At 40.2% G+C, this 23686-nt stretch overlaps 1 protein-coding gene across 3 annotated transcripts in view; it reads right to left on the minus strand.

Moving 5' to 3' along the window:
- MYO6 (myosin VI) overlaps positions 1–22974 on the minus strand; it is a 105794-nt gene extending 82820 nt beyond the window's left edge. Inside the window, exons 1-2 of one of the 3 annotated variants that reach the window (XM_030005953.2) lie at positions 22890–22974; positions 597–735 (exon numbers count right to left, since the gene is read on the minus strand). In XM_030005953.2, coding sequence (XP_029861813.1) covers positions 597–713 — 117 coding nt within the window. In that variant the 5' untranslated portion in view covers positions 714–735; positions 22890–22974. The remainder of the gene's footprint in view (positions 1–596; positions 736–22889) is intronic. The other 2 variants (XM_030005959.2, XM_030005966.2) reach the window with 2 other exon arrangements.
- Between the last annotated feature and the right edge of the window lie 712 nt (positions 22975–23686).

A 23686-nucleotide genomic window follows, 5' to 3' on the forward strand; every position in this document is an offset into this window, starting at 1 on the left:
AAATGAAGCAGTTGAAACACACTAATTAGGATGAATTAGGACTTCATTTTAAAATTACATTTATTTTGCCTTTAATTTGATGTAGCAATTCCATAGGACCTTTGTTTGACATCATGTTACTTCTCAAGGTACTTGAGGTAACAGGATTCATCTCTCAATCTCCATCAGTCTAACAGTAAGGTGTCTAATCTAAGACAAAGCCTAGCACACCCCTGTAGGACACTCTCTGTGCATGTAAGGGAAAAGAGAGAAGCTAATCTCAACAGTAGATTCTTAATCAGTCTCTAATTTAGAAAAATAAGATATACAGTACTGAATCAAATGGCTACGAAGATTCAATCCTCCTCTCTTTGACAAGCACATACTCAATGCACATGCAGATAACTGACAGAAAGCATGCTCTTCCTATCAGTGGGATGTTTCACTTGCAACGTAAGCTAAAGCTAAACAAAGATCCTTAGCCAAACTTAGAACAGAAAACTGATTTTCCACTCCTCCAGGCTGCGTGTAATTGTAGATATTGGCAAAGATTTGGCCTGCATGTAAAATAGTTTTTGTAAGGTTTTTCTCTGTTCCTTTGTTTGTGAGAGGCTTACCTTGCCTTTCTGATTCAAAGGTTCAATAGTTAAGTTGTCAGTGCCAATGTCCACAATCATCCCCATCTGAAACCCATCAGTTGGGTGTGGAGCCCAAACGGGCTTCCCGTCCTCCATTGTGGGATCTATCCAGTATTTCCTGTAAGAAAAAAAAAAAAAAAAATTAAACAACAACAAAAAAAAATTGTATACAAATTTAGTAAGGTATCAGGATTCACTATACAGACTTTAGTTTATTATGTTTATTCCTATTATTCAGCATGGAAGGAACCAGTCTGCAGACTGGAGTCAGTCTGTCAGGACAAGATTCTTCCAGCCTTTTTCCAACCCGTGATGCTTTGCTTGCAGAGGACACACTCAGACTTAAGTATGGAGAAGATTCAAGAACAGATCAATTTGGGGGAAGGGGGGGTCCACAGACTGGTCCCTGCAGCTCTTTCCCCGATTTCTCTAACTTGTGAACCAAAAAGGGGGTCTATCTCACAATCAAAATAGAAGTACAAGACAGATTCAAAGCTAAGTCTATTCTAGGAGTGTGTATATCCATGTGTGTATATACATGTACAGACACACATAAATATACATGTGCATGCAGTAGGTCATATGACTAATGGATACTTGTCTGTACCTGATTTGGTGTGCAAATACTTGAATTTCTGTAATGGGCACATGTCGAGGCACGTGAGCAGAAGTTCAGTCTCTTGTCATTTGAGACGAATGAACGTGCTCACTCTTTTCATGTGGCTGGGCACATGGCTTTTAAGTAACCCACAGATATATTCAGTCACAATTGATTTATCAAACTATAAGCCTTTGAGAGACTGACCTCTGACACTGTAACATTACAATTCTGACTCTTAAGGAATACCAACCTTACTTTCTATAAAAACATGGTATGAAAATTGTTTCAGAGGAATCGATGATATACAACTGAAATAGATGCAAAGGCCAAGACATTCAAACCTTAGGCTCCTCAAGTTATGCAGCTAAATAAGCTCCCAATTAAAAGGAGTGTTTCATTGCACGCAATGCTCATTGAGCTAACCAGGAAAGTTGCCAGGATTGGCACACTCTGAATGGCTAACAGTGCCATTTTAAATATGCTGAATTAGACCTTTTTTCTTTTTTTTTTTTTCAAAACCTACTTTATTGTCCTTACCCTAATAAGAATAAAGAGTCCACACAGCTTGAAAGGCTCGCTTCTCCTGACCGTTTCTTACTCCCCTCCAAAACTCATTCACATACTAAACTGACATGTTTTAGTGATTCCGAAATTTGTAAAAAGTATCTCATATCACCAAGGTGTAACTTGCCTCTCTCAGCATGAGCCAAACGAGCCTGCCAAGCAGCAAAGAAAACACTGGCAGCAAATTCCAAGAGTCTGTAAGCTACAAAACACGTCCCACATTTTTCTTTTCCCACATCTGAAGGAAAAAGGATCTCCAAAATTTCTCACAACCGGGGAAGGCTGCAGACCCCTTTGCCACAAGCAACGGCAAGGAAAAAGAGTCATTGGCCCACCAGAAAGTTGTACAACCACGAGCAGAAAAGGACACTCTTGTCCCACAGAGAATCTGTCAGGACATGCTGCACATGACCTGCTTTTTGCTGCCTCCAAAGACTTCAGAAAAAGGCTTGCTGTGACCGCTTTGAGAATGCTGCTGGTCTTAGCATCTTACTTGTCAAGAAATAAGACAATTTGCTGTTAACTTTAATGGGAAATAATAGAAGAAAAAAAGTAATTCTGAAGCAAAGACTCAAATATTTTTTAAATTAAGTAGCATTCTGAAGAGACTTTGAAAAAACTAGCTATAGAGTACTTCGTTTAGTGTTGATGTCTGCTTTTGTGTTCAAATTTACTCAATTCAGCAGATTTTTTTCCTCCTGAATGCAGTTCAGGATGTAAGAAGCTCATGAAGATTTTGACAAACGTTTCTAGTATACTCTATTCACGCAATTCATGCGATTTAAAATGTTATATTTAATACAGGAAAATTAGTGGTTTACTTTTCCCCCATGAATGGAGCATAGTAACTTCTTTTAACTACTCATAGAAAGTTATTGTTCTAAAACCTTGAATGTCACATTCACTTCTATTTACTTCAAACCTTTTGCCACATCCCATGAACTCTACAAAACACCATCATCTTCATCATGTGCTGCCAGTGTCATATGATAAATCCTGTAAAACAACATCTGTATTCACTCACAATTGGCTGTTGGCCATTTTTTCTTTACTTTAGGATACTGTAAATCAGATATAGTATGCACCACAGTTTTAAGGATATTTCTTTTTTTTTTTTCAGCCAGACCTGACCTCTGAGTACAACTGCCATTGCGGGCATGGTTGCTAAACAGCTAGGTTTATTTCTGGATATAAGCAGGTCTTCATTTCTTCACAAGCCTATCATTTGCTTTCAAAATGCTAGTTCAAATTAGTACTTAAGTTATATGTCACACAACCACTAAAAACAAGGCTGTCTTTTACATCCCGAGTAGCACAGCTAGGGCTCTAGACGTAACCATGTTGCACAAGAAACAAACCCTGAAATTACTGCCAAAATTTCTGCCAAAAGTTCGAATCCGACCTTCCCAATTAGCATCCAGAGGCTTCTGCTTTGCTCACTGACATGGGCTTTTGCTTTCTTACATATTCCTAAGCCTATTCCATACTTTGTTAATAAATTATGACAGAGGAGTGTCACAAGCTAAAAAAATCCTCTTGAAAGACAGAGCAGCAATTGAATTCAGCCACCACCAGGAAATGCACGTTTAAAGAAAATACCTGAGGCTTTGCAAGCATCTAAGAAGCCATTGGGTGAAAGCATCTAAATCCAAGTGTAGTAGTTATTCACAGGACAATTACTTTTAATAAATACAGTCTTCTGCCTGAGAAGTGACACAAAACCAGTTGTAACATTTTGGTTTTGGCACCACTCCATCTCTGTCAGCTGGGACTCTGACAGGTAGCACATTTAAATTGGATACCGAAACCTATCAGGTCATACCTGCTCTATTATCTACCCCTCCATCTGATGTATATGCCATTGCCCTTGAGACACATGTGTGAAGTCTATTCCTGAACCAGCTCTTGAACAGCCGGTTTCCAGCCCAGCATTTTAAGGTGAACAGAAACACAAGAAGTTCAAAGTTCAACTACCTGACATAAGTCCTTTAGAAAGAGAAAACAGCACTTTTTTAAAACATGAAACTATGCTTTACTGATTAAAACATACATATCACAGAGTACAAACTGGGAAAAATGTAGATTTGGATGGAAAACCTTCAAAACATATTTTTCCCCATAAAAATACAGCCCCAGTGTGGTTACAGACTACTCACTAGTAGCTATCAGTGGGAACAAACTTTCTTTTTCCCATGTGCATCCATCTAAATCCAATCTACATGCAGCCAACTTCACTATGCTGTTGAAAGAGCACACCATTTCTGAAAACTATAAAAGCAAAAAGACTCGTATGCAGGTTAAAAGCACTAAGGCAACAAATTTGAGAGCAACACCGCCAAACACAAGGGGTCACCTGAATGATGAGGAGGCCAAAATGAGCCATCTTCCACATTTGTATGTATGTACTCAGTATATATTGAAGATTAAAGTAGTTGATTATAAGTTGCTAGGTCATTTTGGTCTCCACAATTAAGACTTCTTCCCACACAAAGGAGAGAATTCACAAAGGTAACGTTTATAACTGGGAAGCTAGCTGCCCTTTTCTTTCTACAGTCAATAGAAAAAGAGTCCAGGAACCCCGTACTAGAGTTTGTCTCTCCGTTGAGCAGGAAAGGGACAGTAATAAAACAAGCATTTGTCTGAAGTTGGTAAACTTAATAGCTATTCCTTCAAATGTCAGATTTTATATTTTCATAATTGGCAAGCAGTAACAGACCTTGCCTTAATTATCAGTAATAGTGTTCAGCACATTCAGCACTGGCTAAACGCTAGTAGCCAGCAGTTCAAACAACTTGCAAGACAAAACTATATTGTACTCCCCAGATTACAGTAGCAAGAAAAACACCCACCAGCTCTTCTTTAACCTTTTCTGCACTATTATTCCCTCTTTTAGAGGATGTTTAATGATACTGTTTCTCAAAAAAAAAAATCTACGTAACACATTGAGTATACGAAACAACAAAGAATTCCTCAGTTGAAAGTTGGTACATTATCATCCCCCTTACGTTTACTTAAATATTATTGATTTTCAAATAATGTATTACAACTATATTTTCATTTTTGTAGAGTATTCAAGAGGAAATCAAACACTACCATCTGGTGAAAGAAGTCTAGGAAGGCAAAATACAGTAATGCGATTTTCAACTTGTTACCAGAGCCCAGAGGTAGGCATTTGCGTGATCTGATCTGATTTACTATCCTATGAACAGTTTACTATACCAAGGCAGTGTACTGATTGCTGAATTAACTAATTAAAACAAATTAAAGAACTTCATTAAACAACTGACAGTATCTCATTAGGTTGGTTAAATCCAAGGAAAATAAGCTAGTCAGAATAGGTATAGTAGCAAATTATCACAGTAAGAGTAGAATTACATAGGTTGTTTTATATTAAAAAAACCCCTACTACTTGTGTGTTTAAGAGCTGCTCAAAATTCTGCAGATTACACCGGGCACATGAGAATGCTTTGGGAAAGGTCCTGTGAACATACAGGACAGACCAGATAGAGGAAAACATTGATACATACTGGTAGCTTACTGTCAATCAAGTTATTTTTTCAATTCTAGTTCACTGTTTAACTGAAACTTCAACAAATCAAAGCTTAGGCAGCATTCAGCACTCTACTGCAAGTGACAATATTTCAAAGCAACTGCAGATATAGTACAGAGATTTTTTTTTTTTTTGAGCTAAATGCAATACAGTCATATCTGCATTGTTTAACTGAATATTAAACCCATTCAATTTTTATTTCTTACTTACTTTTTCAATTTACTATAAAACTTCTCTGCACTAACACACTCTAGTTTAGCCATACCAAACTGCAGTTTTTTAATACCTACTTAAGGTAACATCAGCAAGGTAACTGTGTCAAGTGGAGACTTCTGCCAACCCAGAAAAGAAGAACACAGGTTAGAATACAGCACAGCACAAAGGTATCTTCAAAAACAATTTGCCTTGAAAACGTTAATGCTGACTTGTCAATTGCCAATACATTTTGTAGATGTATGCAAGTAAAACCAAAAGTAATAGTTCACATATCTGAGAATTACTAGATAAAAACTTCTTTTAAAGCTACATGCTTTGACTGCCAGAGACAATTTGAGCACAACAGCTCATGAAATTATTCTCATGGCATGCTCATTTTCTTGTATATTTGCAGGTATCAACATGTTTTCAATACTGAGCAGCTAGAAACTGATTTCTGTAGTACTTCCGTAAGAATCACACTTTTGTATTTGTATTCACTTTGTATTTAGCATTCACATAGCAAATACCTACTCTGCTGTTGTGTTCACTACTCAAAACATTTTAAAAAAAAGCCCTCGTGCTTAAAGCAGAAGAGAAATCCAGTTTTATTTTCTCCACATTAAACGTGGCAATTCCCAATTACAAAAAAACTCTTCTGGACCTCAGTAAAGCAAGCTTGCAACACTTCTTATCATTTCTCAAACAGCTCCACCTGGAACATCTGTGCTGTCTTTCCACTTCCCTCACTATGGGACACATTTACAAAGTTCTGAAATTGGAAGGAAAAGATGCAAATAATTCCACAAACATATCCTTGAAAAACAAATTTTAAGGCACAGAGGAAGGGGTGTGGTAGAGACAGGCTTGGCAAAAGACCTGTATGGCTTACCCTAAACCATCTTACCTTCCTCTGTCTTAATTATTGCTCAAGTCAATTCACCCCAGCTACGCTCCTGGCTTTGCTCCTTGCTCCTGTCTCTTCCCCTCCTGGCCACCTTGAGAAATACTGATACAGGGCAGGAGATGGTCTGAGCAAGAATAAGTACTTTGAAAAACACACAACTACTTTGCCTGCAAATATTTAAATGGCTGTTGCATCCAAATAAGCTCCTAAAAAGAATCAATTTGTTAATTAATGGTAAGAAATTTCCTTCACGGGAACTGGATGTTTCCTATTTAACACCATTCTGAAAATGAGGTGTTACATGCATTGCGCTGTACGCAAGAACTCTTTCCAGTTTTGAAATACATTTCTTCCATGCTTTTTCAAATGCATTATGTTTAATTAATCAGCATTTTTGTATTATATGCACCTTTCACATAACAAAAATGTAGCCCATTAAAAAAGGACGACATCATAAAAAAGCACCTATCGTAGGAAGCTTATCTAACACAATTTGTACTTTAACTGAACAGATTTCTAAAAGGCCAAGTGGCTTTCAGCTGTTGTTTACTAAGTGCCAAGAGCCTCAGCACTGCCTAAGAAACAAAAACAAATACTGCGTGGTCAAGGAAATCTGCCACTGGAGGTTACAGTGAAGCTCCAAGAAACCCAAAGGAAGGCAGCTTTGGGCAATTACAACAAACACACCAGCTCTGTGGGGATGGCAGAAAAAATGAGTCCGCAAGAGGGGCTGGAGACAGAAAAGGATGGCTCACTGCACACCGGCAGAGGAGAAGCAGCAAACACCCTCACGAACTGTACCGTGTGAGAAGATGACAACAAGTGGAGAAGATGGAAGGTCAAATGAGACTTAGCAAAGGAAGACAGCGACACTCATTTTATATTAACTAGGAGATTGATATTGGCTGGTATTAAATCCTGAGGTAACCATGACCGTGTTTGTACTTGACATGATGTACTTCATGAAGAAGGACCAAGGCATGTATGAAGGGGAAAAAAGAAAAGCTAATTTCTATAAACCTAAAAGAATAAATTGACGCGAACAAGCAGCTTCCATCTGTCATCAATGCCAACAGATTTAGCTCTCAGCAAGCTGTAGTATGGAAGCATTTGCTTAGACCTTTAAAAGAAAAAGCCATCATCCTATATGAAGTTTTGTTTGGGGACCCTATAAAAACATTAAAAGTAGTTCCAGCTTCAAAAATTTCAAATCTACCAAAAAGCAACATCTCACTTTTAGTAAATGTAACCAAAACTGTTAGCTGCAAAAACCTCAGTGGAAAGTATTCCCATCTACCAACAACCGGGGCTGCAGGAGCAAGTGCTTGCACAGGAAGCTTTCCAGTGGACTCTGCCTAACTGGGCTTAGTGGTTTTTTGGAAATGTATCCCTCACGAGACCCCGTGAGCACCGAAGATCTTTGTGGCACCTGATGTATCTGTCCCCCACATGCACTGTGCCCACCTGCGCTCCCCGCGACAAGTACTGACTGGATCTGTCAAGATGTGGCTTATGCAGTAATATCCTACTGCAGCAACAGTTCAAAACGAGAACAAAACAAACAAAAAAAACCCCTCAATATCATGAAAGCTAGGCTGAAACAGCTCTTACTCACAGCAATGTAGTTCTAGTTAATTTCTTAACAAAATTCTAGCTAGTTTTAAAATTCTGTCAAACTTTAGTATCCAGTATTTGTCCAATTCCAACTGCCATTATACAAGGCCGAGATTAGTTTTGTACAACTTGTAAGCTTGTAAAACTCTAACCACAGAGGTTGTGGTCTTTTGACCATGACATGGGGAAGTTAAACTTGATTCGTAGCAGGATCAACAAGGTCTGACGATTTCCTCTGTGATTCCTGTTCTTCTCCCAGCTGTTTAAGCTACCGTTCTCTCAAGAACATTGTTCCTGTTTTAGTTCCTTCTAACAAAATAGAGAGGTTTCTGTCCCCATTCTTGTTAATTAAAACAACCCAAGTAGAGCTTCCTAACAAACCAAGGAATAAGTATGCCAAGGGGATCTGCACAAGCATTTTCATTAGCAGCGCCTAAGCCAGTAATTGCAACAAGCAAAAAGAGGAAAAGTAGCAAAACCCAAAACACAACATCAAATTTCAGCAAGACCAAAAAAAAAAAAAAAAAAGCTGAAGTTAAAATTAAAGAACGAACTCCTCAGTTATGGTCTGGACACTACTTCAGAAGCATTACTAAACAGAAAAGAGGACCAGAAAAACCGATATGGCTAAGAGACAGAGTCTCAGATATGGCTAAGAGACAGAGTCTTAAAAAGGTTATTTAAACCAACCAAGCACTTTCAGACTGTGCAAGTCAGCCCTAGTGAAACCAGCGGGCAGTGAGAAGGGAAGAAAGGAAGTACAAAGCAGAACAGATAAAGGCATCAAAGCAAAATCAAAGGCATCTTAAGCTGTCTCATGATAAAGCATAAAGAACACACAGGAGCAGACAGACACGCTGTCTTGCAGATCTAGCCGGAGTAGTTCAAGCTCAGGAGGTGAACTCTGGAGTTAACTACCCCTACAGCTGAGAGACCACACTGTGTGACCAGCGATCGCAGCGCTCAAGCACGCTAGCTTAAATCATATTCACCAAACGGCCTCAACAAGGGCAGGTAACTTTAAACCCCTTCAGGTAGCACTCCCCATGGGCCACATTTTCCAAGTGTAAACATCAGAAAGAGCAAATACTTCCTGAAGACTGACGATGACTCTTTCTAAGCTAATGAAGTTTAAATTCTCCTCCAGTTATGTCATTTTCCAGCCTTCCCCACCCATTCATCTTCTACATCTTATACCCTCCTACTGTCAAATTAAAGTGTCCCATTTCCGCACCCAACGCACCCTGCTGCCAAGCTATTGCTCATCTTCAGGTGACCTAATACAAGAACTGATGTGTTTATCCTCTTTTAAGACTGCACACCCATCGGTTTCTCTTTGAGCTCTGTATACAAGATAAAACAAACACTACCAACTGGCCTCAAGTCTGCCAAACACAAGAGACCTCAGCTCCAGCACAAAAAGTAGAAAAATCAGATTACACAAATGAAAAAAATAGTAAGGTAAGAAAGTCCTTCCTTTGATTCCCAAATAATTAAAGGAAATGCTATCAGTTATCATAAATATTGGTTTGGTATGTAAATATCTGGTCACCAGCTTCCACAATCTGAATTACAGAAGCTGCACATTATGATATCAGAACCCCAGAATTTTAATCCTCTGTAGACCATCATAAATGTCAGCTAAAAGCACACCTTGATGTAATCAGCAAGGGCTCATACCAGTTAAAGCAAGCCTATATTGCATTTTACATCAGCTTTTGCCAAGCTGATTCAGAAAGAGGCCAAGGCAGACTGAATCCCAGTAATGTATTCTAACTCATATGAACACAGATAAACCCAAGAAAGTTCATCCCCTCACAAGAAAATCAGAGGCCTATCCCTAAACACCAATTTAAGGGGGGGGGGGGGGGGAAGACCCCCCAAAAACCCCACCCAACTTTTGAGTGCTTTTGAATTTTTGGTAATTCACCAGCAATTCAAGAACTCCCACAACTGAACTAATTTTTCAGAAAAATACTTGAATAAGAAAGCCTACACTAACTAGTGACAATACCATGCATTTTGTACTTTTAGGTAAGTCATGCTCAGCCCCTGAAGTTCAGGCAACCCTACAATTCCAACAGAGAAAGTCAAGAGCTGAATCATAACCTTAAGCCTATCAATAACTTTGTTCTCCCCAGCTGCGCTCCTGAATGCATACTCCAGGGACTCCCGGGGGTAACAAATTCACAACTCCGGCCCCTTCCCTGAACTCATTTGTCTTGTCGAGTTTTGAACTTTAGCTATATAACCCTCTCACTGCAGTGTAATAATGCAAAACTAAGTAAATACAGAAATAAGCAAGAAAGCAACCTGTGCTCAATTTTATCAGTTTGATAAATACGTATGTGTATAAATAACAGAACAGAGACACACATTTGCATGATAATTTGTTTTTAAAGTCCAGCAATAAGAATACATTGCCAAACATGACTTCCTGATACATATCAGAGTGAAAATGGAACAGATATTTTAGAAAAATAAGAATATATACTCAGCCAGGATCTAAGTCAAATCAAATAAACTGAGCACTGCAGATAGCAGCATCAAAGGCTGCTGGAGGGTCTGCAGGAAACCTCAGATGCTTGACCTCAGGCCACTGCAGAGAGGTTGGACTGGAAAAAAGACAACTGTACTTTCTGTCTTACTACCAGAATAACAAATAGGAAGTAAATCAGAGTTTTCCAAATAGTACCAATCCATTTGATTTGGCCACTTTATTAAAGAAGAAAATACTAGAAACTAATGACAATCAGCATCTGCAGATTAATGAGTACAACCCAGGAACTGTTTACTGTCATCCCTCTCCGCATAGAAACCGTAATTCCTTCAGAGACAGCATTAGCTCCTAAAAACGCTTACATTATCAGGTGCTGCCTCCTTTTTCATCTCTTCATATCAGCTTGTACTTCCTACAAAAACTATGGGTGTAATTTACAGGCAATGGGCTGAAACACAATCCTCTACAGATCGTAATGAACTCAGGAGAAACTCCCCCTTCAAAAACAGGTAGCTGAAAAACAAGGTTCTTGTCCAAATCTATTCAATCTTGTCTTAATTAAAAAAAAAAAAAAATCTGTTGTCAAGTGCACCAATGTCACTGATAAAGTAATTCTGAGGGATGAGACTGAAAGCTTTCTCTTAACACAAAAAAGCATGACAGCCATTTAAGACAGTTATCAACAGCAAAGAACAAAAAAGAAGTATCTAGAGCTACCCAGAGCAAGTGACACTGAACATGTTTTGTCAGTAAATCCACAGGTTTTCTTGGGGAGACAAGTATAATGGGCCCCTTATTAGGAGGCAAGAATGTACAAATAGTAATTTCAGCAAGAGACAGTAATTGCAAAGAAATCATCTACGCTATCTCAATCTCAAAAGAAGATCTGGAACATAAGCTTTAAGAATAAAATCCACTGAAAATCCACAAAAATGATCAGGGGCTGGAGCACCTCTCCTGTGAAGACAGGCTGAGAGAGTTGGGGTTGTTCAGCCTGGAGAAGAGAAGGCTCCGGGGAGACCTTACTGCAGCCTTCTAGTACCTAAAGGGGGCTTGTAAGAAAGATGTAAAGAGACTTTAACCAGGGCCTTTAGTGACAGGACAAGGGGCAATGGTTTTAAAATGAAGAAGGGTAGATTTAGATTAGACATAAGGAATAAGTTTTTTACGATGAGGGTGGTGAGGCACTGGCACAGGTTGCCCAGAGAAGCTGTGGCTGCCCCATCCCTGGCAGTGTTCAAGGCCAGGTTGGATGGGGCTTTGAGCAACCTGCTCTAGTGGAAGGTGTCCCTGCCCATGGCAGCGGGGTTGGAACTAGATGATCTTTAAGGTCCCTTCCAACCCAAACCATTCTATGATTCTAAAATAATGTTTAATTCTTCTACTCTTCCAGAAGAGCTGGTATTTTCACAGAAGGCAAAGTGCTGGAAAGGCTAGGCATCTGAACAGCAATAAATCAGAGGAAATCTACCATTAGCACCGACGGGATTTCAGCAGCAGGGAAAACTGCAGACCATAACAACTTCCACATTAGCCACATCCTGACCACAGCTCAACTTTCATTTTTGGTAGGACACTAACTCTCTGCAAGGTTTGAGAAAGTCCTGGGCTTCCCTAAACATAGTTACGAGGCCAAGCAGAATATGGACTCTGGATCACAGCTAATCATTGCTCAGATTTTGCCACAGCCTAAGACAAATGTCTGGTTTTGTTACTGCTGGGTCAGTGTCTTAGGGAGCTGCAGCAAGTAAGTGATATAGCTCCACACCTTTACAGACCACGAGTTACAAGAAATCCAGCTCAAGAATATCACGCTCACTTCTTGTTCAGAAAATGGTTAGAAGATTTAAGGCAGAAGACTGAGCTCAAAGTCCAACTGTGTTTTATTGACTCATTTTAAAACCTCAAATACATCATCTGATCACTACTCACCACCCTTGCCACGTATAAAATGTTATTTATTAATTTAACAGGAATGCTGCCAGAAACTGCATCCCTGCTCAAAAGATTCTGTTAAAGTCAACAGTGACTAAAAATTACCAACTAGCATTACCACAAAAATGGTTATTAATTTTCTGTCCAAGTGTTACAAAACCTATACAAGAGACCAGGCTTGGCCAAATTCATCTTTCAGAAGAAATCTAGGGTAGCTTTAAGGCTTTCAATAACAACTCCCATGTTGCAGGCGATACAGTGAACACATTCTCTTCACACGCAAGAGGGCCATCCCTGAGGCTGGGAATTGTACTAAAGCACAGCAACCACAGGCACACGCGGTCTCAATAAATCCGATATGAAAGTAAACTGAAAATAACACATGCAGAATCACGGCTACCAGGACTAACACTTAAAAGTAATTACAAATTTTGTACAGAAGCTCATGCAGAGGACAAACCACCATGGTCACATGCTAAGAACAGCCTATTTATTTTGGCAAGGAGGCCAGAAGTGGCGTCAAGGAAAGCTTTTAGTCAGGTTGTAAATCCAGCTGCAAAAGGTGGCTCAGGTGTTTTTAAATTCAAAACTTCCTGAGCAATTACAGCCGGAACAAAATTTCTGGGAGAATGAGCACTGTCATGCTGCCACTGCTACTTCCCAATTGGACTTGACAGCTCAAAGATGAGAGCCTTTATCTAGGGCACTTGAGCCTTCATTTCAGACTATGTGAAATACTTTATACAAAGAGCACACCTCCAGAGGTTAGGAAACTCATCACCACCACTTTTGCCTTCTCCTCTTTCAATTACATGGATATTTAGTTTCCATTTTGTTTTCCTTTCTTTAACAATTATTCCAGAATTTAACATTATGGTGAGGCTACGATCATACTACATTAATTTTCAACTCAGGAACAAAATGAAAAATTAAAACACTGATATTAGTTTCACCTCATTAGTTTCACCAAGTGACACCTTTCCTCCATTTTGTTGCTTTACAGCACAGTACGATAGAAACAAATCTGTGCAGTGAAACAGCAGCGCTGAGGGGCCAGTGCCCATACTACAGGCATTTTGAGGTTTTACTAAATGTAGTCAGTACCAAAAGGCTCTACTCTGAGCCTCTGGACTGAATAGGAATTCACAGCCAGAGAGTATCAGGTGTTTTTCTAAGGAGAATTCTGGTTTCATCCAAACAGGATCCAGGACCCGCAGTGCAGTAAGTGCAGGCAACCAGGAGGTTCACCACAAGAGCAAGGTCCTGAGATGAACTAAAACGCTAATGGAGACACACCTCTACTCATTCTTCATCCAGCTGCTGATGGTTTCTGGCACAGGAAAAGACAGAAATTGTAGACTGTTGCTCTAAAACAGTCACAAGCCGGTTTAAGGCATCTTTCCCCTTTTCTAATCTGCATTTTATCTTCAACTTTATCACCATTTTAATCTAAGCTTTATTTTTTAATATTGTGCATTAGTGATCATGTAAAATATAGCTACTGGTCATACAGCATTACTTAAACAGCAAGAAAGACCTTAAAAAAACAGTAAGACAGCCTCTCCTAACTTTTTTTTCTTCCTAAATAATGTAGACTGAGTTATTCTTCCTTCTTCCCTCCCCAAGGACAGACTATTCCTACTACAACACAAACATTTTGCCTTAGACCTCCAAAGTTCAATACTTAAAATGTACGCTTCTTTTAAAAACCAGAGTTCAAACACCAGCCAAACCAAGTTTTCCCTTTCAGACTTTATATAATTGTAGCAATCTTGCTCTCTAAAAACAAAGCATGATTAAAGTTATCTTCAGTTCCCTCTAAATTGTCCCAAGACGATCCAGCAGCCCCCAGCCTGTGAGCCACCACCAACCCACACAAGGGCACTGCGCTCTGACGAGCACCGCTCGCCCCAGCTGTGCGAGGACACCCGAAGATACTGTTGTCTAATCAAACAACAGGTTTCAAAGTAAAATATCGCTTATATGCTCAGCTGGGAACTTACCACTGGCTCCCCGTCAGATGATGCTGTGGACCAGAAATATGGAAGCAGCAACAACAGGAATGTGAATAAATCCTGTTCTTGCGTGTTTTAACATAACCCTGTTCAGCAGTCCCGAACAAAGGCTTGTGCTTATTCAACCTACAAATACCTTTAATCATCGTGGTTTGTCTAAAACTGGGGTATGGATTCCTTTCTCCAGAGGAGATTAATCTTCCTGCTGCTTGTCGGACAGGAGAGATTTGAATTAGGGCTTTAAAGCCAAAAGCACAGCTAACATTTGCAGTTGTGCAGATCTAATCATGTACAGAAATTTCTGCTCCTGTTCCAACATCGCATTATAAAAAGTCAACTTTTCTTTCATTTATGAGCAATATATAAAATGTAAATCCAAATCGTTTTAAAAACACACTGGAAGACACTATTAAAAATACCCTCGACAAGAATGTACAAGGCTCACACACAGAAGTTTAAAGTTCTCAAATACAAGATCAGTGCAATGTTACTCTTCCCCAGAAACCACAGATACGTCCACCAAAAAAACCCCAAGTAAAACCCTCTTTCCCCTCTACCAGGACAACTTAGTCCCCTTACTCACTATGTGATGCTCTACTCACAATCAACTACGGAACTATCAAGAGGTACCCAGGACATTTTGTGACTTAGGTAAGAGCTTCCAAAACAAAAAACAAACAAACAAAAAAACCCCAAAAAACCCACACACAAAAAAACCACCAAAAAAGCAGGTGAGGTAATTCAGCAGCTCCCTGTCCCAAGGAGAAAAGTCAGGTTTCCCGGTTCTCGGTCCCCTCCTCCCCAACTCGGGCAGTACCAGCCCCGGCGCTTGCGAGCCAGCTCACTGCACTTGCAACAGCAGAAAAATATCTCTGCCAAAGTCCATGATTTGATCCACTTAAATAATTTCTCCCAGTTCAAAAAGAAGATGGGTGAGCTCCACTAACAGCATTAAGATAGAAGTAGAAAGTATATCCACGAGAAGGCAGAGATGAGAGCAGAAACTCCTCCCTGAGGCAACAGCAAGGTGTTACCTTGGCTCTCCACATCTCTGAATATACGTGCAAAGGATGCAGTCTAAAAGAGACACAAACCAAACATCTGCCTTTTCTAAGGCACAAAAATGAGTCCACTTGTAACTCAAACCTCAAGCAGACTTACTTTATTCATTTTTAACATACGATCCTTTCTCAGCCATAAAAGCTTCCCTTCACTCAAAGCAAAATATTTGATGCAGAAATACAAAGAATATCTGAAACATTAATTAATGGTATTTTCTTAATGATTCAGGTTAAAAATTCAGACCTTTCTAAACCTAATGGTTTTTCCACAGCTTTGAAGATTTTGTTTAAGATTTCTGAAAAGTTAACAGGTTTTCTCATCTCCTCCAGCTGATTGTTACCTGTAACATTTTGCAAAAAATCTCAAAATGCATACAAGCATGGCCTGAATTATTTGGACACAGCTGGAGTTCGGATGTTCAAGGCCAATCTAGAAAATCATTACTTTTCAGAGAATAAAGATGCATTTTTAAACACTTCAGAAATGAGCAAGTACATACAGTATTTACCAAACAACTATATTTTGTGTTCTGTTTGTGCAACACAAAGGGAAAAGGGAAAACATAACAGAAACTCCAACAGCAGAGCTTCTGGAATTGATTACCAACATTTCTTTGAGCTATCTGATGTCAAGGAAGGTTGACATCCCGTTTCCCAACTGTAAAAATAGGGCACTTCGTGTGGATCACAGAGATTTGGCCAATAAGACCTTTAGGATTTAAGTAACACTCTTCTAGAAGAGTTATTAACTGCTGGTTTGGCAGCCCCCAAAAGGGGATTAAGAAAAAATAATATTCCAAAGAGCCACAGATGTGAAATTTCTGACAGAATCCAGCTGCCCAGCAGAAACTTCAGGGGGTCCAGAAATCAAAAATACTTTTTACAAGGTAAGGAGCAAAACTGACATCACACCTGACATCACAGGTTCAAACCATGTATCAGCTACACGTCTACACATACAAAGTGCAGTCAATACGCTCGATATCAAGACCATCAAGAAAGGCAATCAAATGGAGTTGCCTAAATGAGTGAGAAGGACCAGATATAGTTGGAGCAGAAACACACCGAACAGCCATTTCCACTTAGTACTTTTATTTAATAAATTAATGTTCCTGAAGAAATTTCTAATTTTCTCAACACCATTCCCAAGAAACAGGCACAACCCAATTTAATGGAACCTGCTATACATCATTAGGATTCACCCAGGTGACACAAGAGGAAAAACCAAACTTAATTAGATCAATTCAGATCACTTGCTATAAAATCCACGGGTTTTGTTATTTGGCACATTTAAACCTATTATCCAGTTAATCAATTAGAGAAGAGGATAATGTGAAATAGTTCTTAAGTGTGCTTCAAAGATACTTAAATCTTCTTATATTTTTTTCTTTTAATTCAAATACCTTTTGTGATCAAGAGCAGCACCTTTAAAGCCTTCCTCCAATTCTAGCCCAATCTAAAGGAATAGTTTCAAAATCCTTCCCACTAAAAAATATATTATTACTAATTTCTAACCTTGAAGACACATCCCCTTGTTCTTCCAAGGCCAAGGCAAAACGTTTTCTTCTTGCACACCTTTACAACTTTCCTCTATGTGCTCAGTACCAGCCACACAGGAATTCCATGAAGCTTTAAGCAAACCCTTTCCTTTGCCAAACAAAAAATGGTAAGGATCATGTAATCACAGGTTAAATATATACAATATTTATATGGAAAACAAACTACAGAATTCTCGATCTAGCAGAAAAAGCTGTAATACACGGGCACTGGAAGCAAAGACCACACAGACTAGAAACAGGCACTACTTTAAACACAAAGACCATCAATCATTTTGAAAATCTTTTGTAGAATTACTTTTAACCAATAACACAGATTTTAAATCAGGACTAGATTTTTCTTCTTCCTAGTTCAATATTTCTCAGTCTGATTTGCAAGACATCATGCCCAGTCTGCAAAGCAGCTGCCTTTTTTATTTATTTTCAGTACATACACAGACACAGCCAAAGGTAAATGCTAGTGCCTTCTGCCAGAAACACTTCAGAGCCAATTCCTGGCTGATTTCAACATTTGCAGATATTGCAAGTACCCAAAAACATCAGTGTCAATCCAAAGGTCTACCAGACAGCTAAAAAAGTCACACGGAAAGTCCGGATGATAAAAACATTTAATTAATGCATTTGTGACTACAAGCAAGAACCGCACTGCTGACTGCCAAACAGTAAGCCACAAAACAGTCCCTGATTTTTTTTTTCCATGGAAAACTAACACGTTACTAGTTTTTAAAGGATGAAAAATACAATTCTAAACCAAACAGACTGATCAAAGACGCAAATGAGACTGTGCTGTGATTGAAAGAAAGACTGTGGGATCACGTGAAACTTATCATCAATGCACCCACGAGAAGACAGCCCGATGACTCCCTTGCTCAGGGCTTTATAAAGCATCCTCTTCAGCTTTCTGGACTTCTGGTCTCCAATGCTCCAACTTAAGTTCCCTCAAGCACTCTATTTGGGACTCTAGTCTGGAGGTCTTCAGCACTTCCTATATTCCAGCAAACATATGCTTTATTGCAGATGCACATAGTCCATATATCTTCTTTGTAAATTCATCCAAAATTTGAGCTCCATAGGAGCTTAAATTACAGCGATCAGGAAATTCTATGCAAAAGTCAGATATGACCTATTCAGTTTCTTCCTTGTGAATATAAGTATTTCAAATCTGCTTTCATGATGGATTTTCTTCACACCATTGAAGGACCTGAGCACCCTCTTGGAGGGGCAGGGGGGATTAATACTAAAATCCACATAGATTTCCTGTATTTCCTCTATGGAGTAAAAATCTTCCTTAGGGAAGAGTTTTTGGTTTTGAATTATTCATGGGAACTAGAAAACTAAAAGCTTGTAAGTATAGTTGTCTTACAACATCATATGTTTAGATCTTCTAACGTCATCTTCGAAAAAATTCAAAACACAGTGTAAAAGAAACAATTATGTGTAGAATAGAGACAAATCTGACTACAGGGAAGAACTCAGAGGGTTAATTCAAGTCAGGCACTTCCTCAGGAACCCAGAAAAGCCCAATTCCTTTGTTTGGTGCTGAGACAGACATCGCAATAAACACATGGGGTTCAGTCACCTTCCAGAGACCTATAGGAAGTCTTGAGGCAAGAACACAAGAATAACTGCATTCAAAAAGAGTTAAGATGATAGTATAAAGCAGCCCAACTGACACAACTCACAACCCACTGAACTAAAAAAAGCCAAAAAAGCCCACAAAAAAAACACCGACCCATTTTGCAAAATGCATCAACAGATGAATCAGTACCCTTGTCACACCGTGTTAATGGAGAGTCCACCTCTCTTTACAAAGACTCATGTTCCACCCTCCACAATAGCATACCTGTCTTCAATTACAGGGATGTACATGTTTCCTTTTATTAACTGAAGGACACAAGGTCTGAAGAATTATCTTATTAGTTCTATTAATAAATAGAGGATATTTAACAGAAGCACTCGACTGTAGTTCAGAAGACTGAACTATAAACCTGGAGTACATTTTTGCCACACTATCCCCCAAAAACCAAAAGCAGGCAGTATTTCTTTCTTACTACACAGAAAGAAAATTAATAATATTAACCAACAACCTGACATTGCATTTCAGTATCAGTGCTCTGTTAAAAGGAAATTCACAATGTCCAGAGCTTCTGCTTTATTTGGGTGACTAGTAAAAAGAACTTGCTAGCTATAATGGTTTACTCTGACAAACTTAAAAAAAAAAATACATGGTTCCTGAATGACTCCAATAACTTGGGAACAACAAGGAAAACAAATTAATCAAATGCCTTCTCAAATGCCTGCACAACCAGCAATAGCCGTTTCCTATACTCCCTTCACAGACAAGGGTGAGCCATGCTGGCTAACCTCCCAGTGTTATGACCTGTGAAGGATACAAATCTAATTCTGCTAAAAGAACAATACCACTGCATCCAGTCTGTTAAGAGATAATAAATATTATTTCTTTTTTTTTTTTTTTAGGAGTGACGAGTTAGCAAAGTCTGCTGATGTTCAAGTTTAAATGCACAACAGAGAATATTTCAAAGGTTATCAAAAAAGTATTTGGTTTTTCAGCTTCTACTCTATAAAACTCATGCAAGTTTTACTGGATGCTGTAATTTAACTAATTTCTTCACATATCCAGCAGCCTGTGCTCTATGATGATCCTGCTCTGATACGGCAGCTTTTGACATCATTCTGGAAATGTATACCGAGTGTGTCCTGTAATAACAGCGTAGGAAACCCTAATACACCAGGTGTGGCTTCGGAGAGAAATCCTGAGCCACCCAGGAACTGCTCTAATAACTACAGCAGCCTTCTTGTAAGCCTTTACTGCTGCGGGTCTCTTGAACTAGTTTTACGCTGAAAAACATTAAGGGAAGGGAGGTATAGGACAGAGGACTAACTTTTCACCTGGCCTGCCCTTCTACTGTAGCAGTGCAATAAAAGATAGGCCTTGACTGTAGTGAATGATTTTCATCTTCTTTGATATCCAGCTTCTCCCCTTTCTCTAGCCATCCCATAGTTTATTTCTTCTACCAGCCTCAAAATGCCTTTTTTTTTTTGCTCTCTAGAGGGTTTCTCTTTGCTCTCCAGACAGAAACTCGCATTTATTGTTAAAACTGCCAGCTATCAGCAAGTCAAAAAACACAAGAAATGGCAGGATCACTGAAGATATTGAAGAGAAAACATGGCAGCAGAAAGGGCCAATCCCAGAAAATCACCACTGATGCTATTCCAGGTAAGAAAAACTCCTTGAAATGCTCTGGAGTGCTTTTGGTTTTGGGGAACACCAGGAGGCCAGGAGCTTTCCATCCTGCCAGGGGAGCTGTGCTGGTCCTGCACGGTGCTGCGCCTCTGAGCCCAGCTAGCCTGGAAGGTGAACCACATCTTCTCAGCCTGCTCCCTTCAGCCCATCGGCAGCCCCTGTTCCAGACTGCGCTTTCCCTACATCACGGGGCTGCTTCTGCCTACACCACCCTAGTCAACACCAGCATTAATAATTTTGTACCTCTGGTAGTTACTCCCCTTCTCAAACCCTTCTACTCTAAACCACTTACACATTAAGCTGCACTTAAAATTAGCCTGTAAAGCAGATCTTCATCTCAATGCAACAGTATTCAGCCTGCTTCCATTTTTTCCCAAAACAGGAAAACAGATTGCTGCTTTGGTCCAGAAATCTAGTGAAACCGCATGCATTTTGGATGGCAAAAGCCATAGGGCTTTCTTTGCTAGGGTGCTCTTGACACGGCGATGAGGTGCTTCTGCCGACCCAGAACAAGATCAGCGCGATCTCATCCAGCGCAAGGACCGCTGTGAGTAGCCAAAGGAGTCCCCAGCAGAGCAGCAACCCACAACAGCCTGCGACAACAAAAAATACTCCTTCCTGCCGATTCGCGTGGGGAGCAAGCACGTTCTACTGCAGGGCTTCCCAGGCTGTGCTGGGCACACATGAGCAAAGCTTGCCGTGAGAGGAGTGTTCCCCACAGCAAATGTGTCCTCCACGTCACTCTCCCAACCTCAGGCTGACAAGCAGGGTTAATTGTAGGTTGACAGCTTCCAAGTAATTACAGCCATCCCCAATCCAGCGCTTACTGGCATGACATTGGTCATCCTCAACAAGGGAAGGCAGAGTAGAGAAAAACATGGATTTTGTTTAAAACTCTTTCCAATCCCTAAATTCTGCTTCTACCAGATGTTCTGCCCTGCGTCTCTCCACTGCTCTTCTCCCTAGACACCAAGCCTGCCTGCCAAGTAAAACAAAAACCAGCATCTCTTTCATCCTCAGAAAACCACACTGATGTAGCCAGTTTTACTTGCTCTATTGTACAAATTGCATTTGCAATCTGTCTTGGTATATGCAGTCCACAAAGAGCATGTGAAGCTGCACGCTCATTTGTAGGACTGACGCCATGCAAATCCTTCTTATTTCCAGCAAGTTGTGAAATACAAAAGGCAGGATATCCTGGAAGTAGCAACATAAAAAAAAAAAAAAAAAAAAAAAAAAAAAAAAAAAAGGCAGGTGTCCTGGGCATAACTTACACAGGGTTTGTTTAAGGGCAGCAGCTGATCCTGAAAAACGAAGTCTGGTTCAGAAGGAGTCCACAAATACCTGCATTTGAAGCACCAAGGATCCAGACCACACCTCCACTGCAGCCCGGATCCCAGAGTGATCCAGGCAGATGAACGATGGGCAAGACACAATGCAACCCAGGAAGCCAATCCAGGTGACATGCTAACAATATACACTGGAGTATTCATTATGTTTTATGCTCTGGTGAACTCCAAATGAACGTTATCACATGCATCTGGGTCAAAATTTGACTGCCATTACATCCAACAGTGCAAAGAGGTGGTATGAGCTATCACCGAACCAAGGTCTGCGCCCCACATATGACTCACTATAGCCTGAAGCACCCGAGCTGACACCAAGGCATTCCTGTCCCAGCTGGGTAGGGGCCCTTGGAGGAGAGCCCTGGTACCTGAAAAAGGGGAAATCCTGCCACAGCTACAGGAAGATCTTTTAAAAAACCCCTTCATTCTTCTCCCACATTTTCTTCTTATTAGTATTGAAATGTATGTGAAGACCTTGACAGAGGTACAATAATAGAGAAGGCGGTTTAGTTTTTCTAACTTCCCTAGGTACTAGTACAAGCTTTTAGCTTATATTAAAAGTTCATCATCCAAACACTTGCAGGAGATGCTTAAGGGAAGTGGTGATGTGGCAGAAAAAAAGGAAAAAAAACCCCCACCCTTCTTTTTCAACAGTAGTAACTCAAAGACTGCTAAGACATGAGCTTTAAAAATAAACAGCCCCCCACACCAACCACCAAACCTTGTTTAAATGGTTGCTAACACCACTACGCTAATTCCTCACAACATAAAATTGTTTCTCCTGCAAATGTGGCTAGTATTTCACATTCAAGTTGGTTCTCCTGTATTTTCAGGTGTGTCATAGTTACACAGCTTTTCCTTAAGCAAAGGCCTGAAAAAAGTAAAATTAAATACTTGAAAAAAAATCCTGTATTTATCACACAGATGTGCTTACCTCATTGTCAAACTGGAGACTACCAGTTAACGAGTTTTGTGGGTCTGCCTGCCTGTAAGATGCTCATCACAAAGTTAGGCCGTGAATTTAAAATGGAGCAGCTGATCAAACTAAACAAAACACAGCCACGCGAGCCTCATGCACAGCTGTATCTTGCCCGTCCCAATTTCTCCATGAAGTGTGTACAGTGGAGGAAGTAACAGATCCTTTGAGAAGGCTCCTGTCTTACCTGGATCCTCTCAAAACTCCTTGGCCATTTCCAACAAGACGACTGACGGAAATAAGGGAGGCTGCTAGAGAGAATGTGCCGAGTCCTAGGAAAACATGAGCCAATTAGCTTTTATTAATTACAACTAACCACACCTCAGCACAACTTCAGATGTCACTCCAAAACCTTTACCTGTCTTGGGGTGAAATACTTAGCCCAAATTGGAAGGCCTCGTGGTCTTTTTACACCCACGCCAGGCACACCCAGGGTCAGTGCCTGGGCATGTATGGGGATCAGGCAGCATCCTTCAGTTGAGGAGGAAAACAGGGCTTTAAAGTCCAGCCCAGGCATGGTAGGAAGGTCGACCCCTGATGCCAACCTGTTCTGCCTTCAAGTAGTCAAACCAGCATTTTCCTTCCATTACAATCTTCAAGAGTCCCCTCTTGAATCTGCTGGGGTCCCTTTGGTCCTCTCAGCTCCCCAGCTTTCCCACCTTGGCATCGTCCTTCAGCCTTCACACGTTCCTCAAGAAGCAGCTCACCTCAAACTACTCTTCCTCCTCCTCCTCCTCCTCCTCGCTTCCCTCTCCCCTGCTTCTACCCTCTCCCGAGGGCTGAAGCAGCAGAGTCACTCAGCAAACACGCCAGCAGCATAAAGTGGCCTTTGTCTGCCCTCTTCCCTCCCACAGGGATTCAGAAAGAAACCAGGATTAACACAGAAAACAACTCATCTCAAATAGCCGGTTTCTTTGAAACCATACGAATTTCCACTTCCATCTGATGCGCTCAAGCAGTCAGTACTTATTACTCACATGAATT

The sequence above is a fragment of the Aquila chrysaetos genome, chromosome 2, assembly GCF_900496995.4.
Source record: "Aquila chrysaetos chrysaetos chromosome 2, bAquChr1.4, whole genome shotgun sequence".
Lineage (NCBI taxonomy): Eukaryota > Metazoa > Chordata > Aves > Accipitriformes > Accipitridae > Aquila > Aquila chrysaetos.